General features: G+C 36.4%; 1 protein-coding gene across 1 annotated transcript; it reads left to right on the plus strand.

Annotated features, from left to right (window-relative positions):
- The first annotated feature begins 7,811 nt into the window (after positions 1–7,811).
- On the plus strand, positions 7,812–8,447 carry LOC141664610 (secreted RxLR effector protein 161-like). Its single transcript, XM_074470568.1, has one exon. The coding sequence runs from the start codon at positions 7,812–7,814 to the stop codon at positions 8,445–8,447; it is 636 nt and encodes a 211-aa protein (XP_074326669.1).

The following is an 8,447-nucleotide window of genomic DNA, read 5'->3' on the forward strand; positions in this document are numbered from 1 at the left end:
TGGCTGTGGCATCTAAGATATAATCATCTAAGCTTCAGCACACTCTCAAAAATCTGTCAGGAGCATATGGTGAGAGGCATTCCATACATCAATAAACAAGATCAAATCTGTGAAGGCCGTGTATTTGGAAAACACAAACGTGATTCTTTTCCAAGTGGAATGGCAAAAAGGGCATCTTAACCTTTAGAGCTGGTGCACTCAGATTTATGTGGTCCAATTCGAGAAAATTCACTTGGAGGTAAAAAATATTTTCTCACATTTATTGATGATTGCAATAGGAAAATATGGATATATTTTCTAAAACAGAAATCTGAAGCTTTTGGAGTGTTCAAGAATTTCAAAGCTCTTGTTAAAAAATAAAGTGGACTTGATCTAAAGGCCTTACGTTCTGACCAAGGCGGTGAATACATGAATGGAGAATTTGAAGCCTTTTTGAAAGAGAATGGCATTAAACATCAGCTGACGGTAAGTTTTAGTCCCCAACAAAATGGGGTGGCAGAAAGAAAAAAATAGAATTATTATGGAACTTGTGCGTAGCATGCTCAAGACAAAAAGGCTACCTCATCCTTTCTGGGCTGAAGCTGCATTATCAGCATGCTATGTCTTAAACCGTGCTTCTACTAAAGCTGTACAAGGAAAAACCCCAGAAGAGGCATGGAGTGGTCACAAACCTGGTGTATCTCATTTCAGAATTTTTGGAAGCCTATGTTATTCTCATATACCGAAGGAGAAGCGTGGAAAGCCTGATGATAAATCTGGAAGGTGCATTTTTGTTGGCTACAGCGAGAATCCAAAGGCATATAGGCTGTTCAATCCAGTGTCAAAAAAATTAATAATCAGTCGTGACGTAATATTTGATGAACAAGCATCGTGGGATTGGAAGAATGGAAAAGAAAGCGACACCATCATATATGACAACAATCTACTAGAAGAAGAAACTGGGACTGTTCTAGAAGAAGTTCCACTGCATGCATCACCAACATCTTCATCAAGTTCTGAGTCTTCATCTTCTTCAACACCTCGTAAAACCAGAAGTTTAGGTGAAATTTATGGCCAAACAAGAAGAATACTTGAAGAAGAATATGCAGACTTTGCTTTTTTCATGGAAAATAATCCTGTCACCTTTGAAGAGGCTACTAAAGAAGAAAAATGGAGGGAGGCCATGAAGCAAGAAATGGATGCAATTCAAAGGAATAAGATATGGGAATTAATTGATTTGCCTCCTGGAAAGAAAACAATTGGAGTCAAATGGTTGTTTAAACTAAACGTGATGCAGATGGAAAAATTCAAAAGCATAAAGCTCGCTTTGTAGTAAAAGGTTACAAATAGAAGGCTAGCATTGATTATCAAGAAGTATTTTCTCCAGTTGCCCTTCTTGAAACTATCCGGTTAGTACTTGCTCTTGCTGCTCAAAACAATTGGATTGTTCACCAAATGGACTTTAAGTCGGCATTTTTAAATGGTGTTTTAAAAGAGGAAGTGTACATAGACCAGCCACCAGGATTCATCAAAAAAGGAGAAGAACATAAAGTTTGTCGCTTAAAGAAATCCCTTTATGGATTAAAACAAGCTCCGAGAGCTTGGTACAACCGTATCAATGGTTATCTCTTAAAGAATGGTTTCCAGAAGTGTCCTTTTGAACACACTCTTTATGTTAAAGAAGGGGCAAATAATAGTGTTCTTATTATCAGCTTATATGTTGATGATTTGATCATTGCTGGAAGCAATGCTGAAGATATAAATGTCTTTAAAGAAAACATGGAAAAAGAATTTGAGATGACTGATTTGGGACTGCTACATTTCTTTTTTGGCATGGAGATTAAACAAAGCAATGGTGGATTTTTTATCTCTCAGCAGAAATATGCTAAAGAATTGCTGAAAAAGTTCAAAATGGAAAATGCAAATTCGGTTAGTACACCAGTTACAGTTGGTTTGAAGTTAAGTAAAGATGATGATTCTGAGCTTATTGATCCTATATTATTTAGAATCCTTGTGGGAAACCTAATGTATCTTACTGCTACAAGACCTGACATAGCTTATGGGGTCAGCTTAATTAGAAGGTTTATGGAATGTCCCAGGATGTCTCACTGGGAAGCGGGAAAAAAATATTAAGATACATTCGAGGAACTCTCTCAGATGGAATTTATTATCAAAAGGTAAGCAATCCTAAACTTGTTGGATTTTGCGATAGTGATTGGGCAGGAGACCATGATGATAGTAAGAGCACATCAGGAAATGTGTTTTTTTGTTGGATCTGGTGTGATATCATGGATGTCAAAGAAACAGGTTGTTGTGGCGCTCTCAACAGCGGAAGCAGAGTACATATCATTGGCTATAGCTGGTTGTCAATCCCTCTGGATAAAATGGGTGTTACAAGAACTGAAGCAAAATTTCAAGGATTGTCCAGAAATTTATTATGACAACAGCTCTGCTATTGCACTTAGTAAAGGTCCTGTTTATCATGGAAAACGCAAACACTTTCGAATTAAATACCATTTCATCCGTGATTTGATCAAGAATGGAGAGCTTGAAGTTAAGTACTGTAGAAGTGAAGAACAAGTCTCAGACATATTTACAAAGCCATTAAAGTCAGAAGTGTTCACTGGACTGAATACAAAGCTAGGTGTTGCAAGATTCTAGCTTAAGGGCGGCTGTTGGAATATAAGCTAGAACCTTCCAGAAAAACTATTTAATTCCTTACATGAAAGTGAAGTCACATATACATGATTCTGGTGCATGAACCTTAGTTTACATATTCCTAGATAATTAAGTGTTCTATGTACTAGTTCCGTGAATCTATATCTATGTAATCCTATAAATTGTAATATCCAATTACACAATCATATCAAGAAATTCTAGAGAACAAGTTTCTTCTCTTCGCATTATATTTTTCCCATCAGAAGCTACAATAGACTTACTAAAATATGGAGTAGATTTGTCTAAGAAAATGTTAAAGCCTATATGAAGTCAACATTGTTGTAACATCTCTTTTGGTTCCGGTTGAATATTTTATCTCGTAGCAGTCATAGAGAATCCATTGGAGCTTTTTTGTGGTTGATATCAATTATCAATTATCAATTATCATTTCTTATTTCTTTGTCAGAAATATTTTTTATATTAACTTGTTCCTTTTTGTGTAGTTTATAGAACTCAATTAACTATTAAACTTTCACCTATATGCTTGAGTTTGTCGTCCATTACCTATTTCAAATGTTATTAAATTAATTAGTTTCCGTAAAGATTTTTTCATTGAATCTACCAGGTCTTTTTACCTTTGTATAAGCTAATGTTATTTAAATTTATCGTGATTTGCTGCATATTGTGGTTCAGACAAAACAAGCAGTTGAAAGGTTTACCTTATTCCTGCTCTATAGATCTGATTGAGTTAGGTTTGAGTTTCGTTCCTAATATCTCACTCTCCTCACCTCCATCCCAAATTATGTTAAGTAAAAGTGATGTAGTGTGCCGTCCCCTTACCAGATTCAGTTCTTATTGATTGTGATGCTGCTGTTCCTGAATGTAAAACTGGTTGTGGTTTGGGAGTCAAAATTTTATTATTTCATAAACAAGCTCCATTTTCTAAAATTTAATAACCATTCCAACCTGGCCCCATTATGAAGTTTCATCTTTTCATTCCTCAAGATTATGAACCTTATATTTGTAAACCTTGCCCTGCTACAAGAAAATACTCTTACATTTGTATACTGAATCCACCCCTTAGATTCAGAGGCTTCTGTGATTTGATCGGTGGCGAGCTTCAAGATGTCATATTTTTTGTCAATATGATATTAAAGAATGATTTTTTTTATAAAACGTCATTTCCGTATAGAATGCCCTTATATTTGTTTTCCTCTTTTGTATCAAGTTAATTTGACTCTCACTAACTGTATACTGAATCCATCTCCAAGCTAGATTTGGGGGATTTTGTAATCTAATTATTGTCAACAATCTTGGTGTGTTAACTTATTAGTCTCATTATGATTGGAGAGGCCAATTCTAAGAGAGAGTCATCAATTTGGAGAAGCTGGTCAGCAATATGCCGAATTAGCAGTCTCCTGTCTTGATGGCCATTTCTTCTAGGTAAGTGAATGTCCTAAAAATTTTATAAATTCATATCGTCATCACTAATGATTAGCGTTGCATGTCATTCTACTGAATGTGTCTTCACTTCTTGATTTATTTTTTGATATACATATATGTATTATAGTTGTTGGAACCCGGTGCAGCTCTATATACTGTTAAAAATAAATAATATATTTTTGACTATTAAAATAATAGAATTGTGTGGGAGTCTCTGGAATAATCTTGGTACATGTATTAGTATCTTGATTCATGTATTAGTATTTTTCTATGTTCAATGTATTGGTGTAGGTACATGTAATCTCTAGATACATGTATCTTGGTCAAGTGATGTCTATTGGAGTCTAAGAGTTATCTAGATCTTTCTAAGGAGTCCTATATAAAGCCTTGTACCAAGTCATTTGTAATCAAGTAATTTTTCAAGTAATACATTTCTTCTCCTAAATTGTCTTGAGTGAGTTTGAGTGAGATCCTTTCTTCCAACAAAGTGGTATCAAGAGCCAAAGGTTCTACTTCTACTTGTCTTCAAAGAAGGCTTGTGTGGTGTAAAGAAGAAGGAGATCATGGAAAATGGAATGTCTCAATGGCAAATGCCAAAGTTCACCAAAGATAATTATGAGAATTGGTGCATTCGTATGAAGGCGATCCTTGGAGCAAATGATGTGTGGGAAATTGTAGAGAAAGGATTGGAGGTGCCCGAAAATAAAGCAAATTTGAATCAAGTTCAAAAAGATCAACTTAAAGCCCAAAGAAAGAAGGATCAAAAGGCGATCATGATCATTCATCAATGTTTGGATGATTCTATGTTACAAAAAGTGGCTTCCGCCACAACGTCAAAGAAAGTTTGGGATACTCTCAAATCTTCTTTTAGTGGCGATGCTAAAGTAAAGAGAGTTCGGCTACAAACACTTCGTGGCGAGTTTGAGGCTTTGCGAATGAAGGAATCCGAATCAATCTCGGATTATTTTTCAAGGGTCTTGACCGTTGTCAATCAAATGAAAAGCAATGGAGAAGAGGTAAGTGATGTTCGTGTTATTGAAAAAGTTCTTCGTTCACATGACTCTAAATTTGATTATAAAGTTGTGGCAATTGAGGAGGCTAAAGATATAGATGAAATGACTATTGATGAGCTTATGGGATCATTACAAGCCCATGAAGAAATTTTTTTAAAGAAGGAGCCAATTGAACAAGCCTTACAATCAAAGTTATCTTTTAAAGATAATGATGGAAGGTATATGAGGAGCCAAAGAGGTCTTGGACAAGGACGTGGAAGAGGATTTCTATATGGACAAGGAAGAGGTCGTGGCAAACAAAGGGAGGAAAGTCAAAAGTATGAAAGATTGTACGAGACAAGAAATTCAAGAGGCCGTGGAAGAGGAAGAGTTACACCAAGGTATGGCAATTCAAATGTTAAATGCTATAATTGTCAAAAATTTGGTCACTATGCATCTGAGTGTCACGCTTCAAAAAATCAAGTGGAGGAGAAAGCTAATTTTGTTGAAGATAAAGGCAATGTTGATGAGCCCACTTTGCTTTTAGCGCATAAAGGAGAAGTAAATTGTGAAGATAATTTATGGTATCTTGATAGCGGCGCAAGTTATCATATGTGTGGCAATAAAAATTTGTGCGTAGATCTTGATGAGAAAGTGAATGGAAAAGTTACTTTTGGAGACTCTTCGGGATTGCCTATCAAAGGCAAAGGTAACATCTTAATTCGCTTGAAAAATGGAGATCATAATTTTATTTCAAGTGTTTATTATGTGCCTAGCATGAAAAATAATATCTTGAGTTTGGGGAAACTAATGGAGAAAGGCTATACCATCACCATGAAAGATGGATTTCTCAATTTGAGAGATTCTAATGATAATTTAATTGCAAAGGTGCCTATGACCAAGAATCGTATGTTTATTCTCAAAATTCAAAATGATGTTGCAAAATGTCTTAAGGCTTGTGTTGGAGATTCTTCTTGGCTTTGGCATCTTAGGTTTGGGCATTTGAACTTTGATGGACTAAATTCACTATCAAAGAAGCATATGGTGAATGGATTGCCTCACATCAACCATCCAAACCAAATTTGTGAAGGATGTCTTTTCGGAAAACAATCAAAAAAGAGCTTTCCAAAGGAATCTATGTCAAGAGCAAAGGAGCCACTTGAGCTCATTCACTCCGATGTATGTGGGCCTTTTAATCCTCCATCTTTTAGTAAGAATCGCTATTTCTTGTTATTTATTGATGATTTTAGCCGCAAGACATGGGTGTACTTTCTCAAAGAGAAGTCTCAAGTTTTTGAATGCTTCAAAAAGTTCAAAGCCCAAGTTGAAAAAGAGATCAAGTATCAAATACAAGCCATTCGTACGGATCGAGGAGGTGAATTCAATTCAAAGGAGTTCTTGCAATTTTGTGAAGCTCATGGTATTAGACGACCCGCAACGGTTCCAAGATCACCGCAACAAAATAGAGTCGCCGAAAGAAAAAATAGGAGCATTCTTAACATGGGTCGAAGCATGCTAAAGAACAAGAATATGCCTAAGGAATTTTATACCGAAGCGGTAGATTGTGCCGTCTACTTGTCAAATAGATGTCCCACAAGAAGTGTTAAAGATATAACTCCGCAACAAGCATGGAAAGGAAAGAGACCATCTATTGCTCACTTAAGAGTTTTTGGAAGCATAGCTTATGCACACGTCGATGATGAGCTAAGAACAAAGTTGGATTACAAGAGTGAAAAGTATGTGTTTGTTGACTATGATGCAAGAGCAAAGGGGTACAAACTTTACAACTCCATCAATGGAAAGATTGTTATTAGTCGAGATGTTGTATTTGACGAAGAGAGCTCATGGGATTGGAGCAACACACAAGAAGATTATAATTTCTTCCAATTTGTTGATGAAGAAAGTGAAGAAAATATCACTCCTCCCACATCACCATGAGCAACAAGTGATGGACAAACTCCTTTATCTTCTTCAAGTGATGATGACGAGACACCACCAAGATGCTTTAGAAGTCTTGGAGAAATATACGATGAAACGGAAGAGGTTCCCGCTATTTTCGACTTAACACTTCCTTGTCTTCTAGCGGAAACCGAACCAACAAGCTTCAAAGAAGCCGTGCAAGATGAAAGGTGGAAGAAAGCAATGAACGACGAGATTGAGTCTATAAAGAAGAATGACACATGGGAGTTAGCAACACTTCCAAAAGGACAAAAAACTATTGGTGTAAAGTGGATTTATAAGGTGAAGAAGAATGCCCAAGGTAAGGTGGAAAAATATAAGGCAAGATTGGTGGCCAAAGGCTACAATCAAAGACAAGGAGTTGATTATGATGAAGTTTTTTCCCCGGTTGTAAGAATGGAGACTATAAGGCTAATCATCTCATTAGCGGCTCAAAATGGATGGAAAATTCATCAAATGGATGTGAAGTCCGCTTTCTTGAATGGTATTCTTGAAGAAACCGTGTATATGGAGCAACCATTGGGATACATCGTAAAAGGACAAGAAGGAAAAGTGTTAAAGTTAAAGAAGGCCTTGTACGGATTAAAACAAGCACCGAGGGCTTAGAATAGTAGACTTGACAAATACTTTCAAGCTCAAGGATTTTACAAGTGTCCTCATGAACATGCTCTATATGCCAAGGTTGCTAAAAATAGAGAATTTCTTCTTGCGCGCTTGTATGTGGATGATTTAATATTCACGGGAAATAGTCCAAGTATGTTTGAGAAATTTAAACAAGACATGATAAGAGAATTTGAGATGACCGATATTGGGCTTATGTCATATTATCTTGGCATTGAAGTAAAGCAAATGGACGATGGAATACTGATATCACAAGGAAGCTATACAAGAGAGATTTTGAAGAAATTCAAGATGGAAAATTGTCAAGCCGTAAGCACCCCCATTGAATGTGGAACGAAGTTGTCGAAATTTGAAGAATGTGAGAAGGCGGATCCTACATATTTCAAAAGTCTTGTGGGAAGTTTGAGATATTTGACATGCACGAGGCCCGACATACTCTATAGTGTTGGACTTATTGGTCAATATATGGAGGCTCCAACAACAACACACATGAAGGCGGCCAAGAGAAATTTTCGTTATCTCAAAGGCACAATGGATTATGGATTGTTGTATCATTTCCTAAATGAGTTCAAACTTGTTGGTTATTGTGATAGTGATTGGGCCGGTGACATTGATGATCGAAAGAGTACCACCGGATATGTATTCTTTATTGGTGACACATCTTTTTCATGGAGTTCAAAGAAACAACCCATTATTACCCTGTCCACTTGTGAGGCGGAGTATGTGGCGGCGTGTTCTTCTATTTTTCAAGCTATATGGCTAAGGAGAGTTTTAGAAGAGCTCCACATGCCATAA

Source organism: Apium graveolens, chromosome 6, assembly GCF_009905375.1.
Source record: "Apium graveolens cultivar Ventura chromosome 6, ASM990537v1, whole genome shotgun sequence".
Lineage (NCBI taxonomy): Eukaryota > Viridiplantae > Streptophyta > Magnoliopsida > Apiales > Apiaceae > Apium > Apium graveolens.

Excerpts from the sequence above, each read along its gene's own strand:
- LOC141664610 (XM_074470568.1), top strand. The coding sequence starts at position 7,812 with ATGATAAGAGAATTTGAGATGACCGATATTGGGCTTATGTCATATTAT.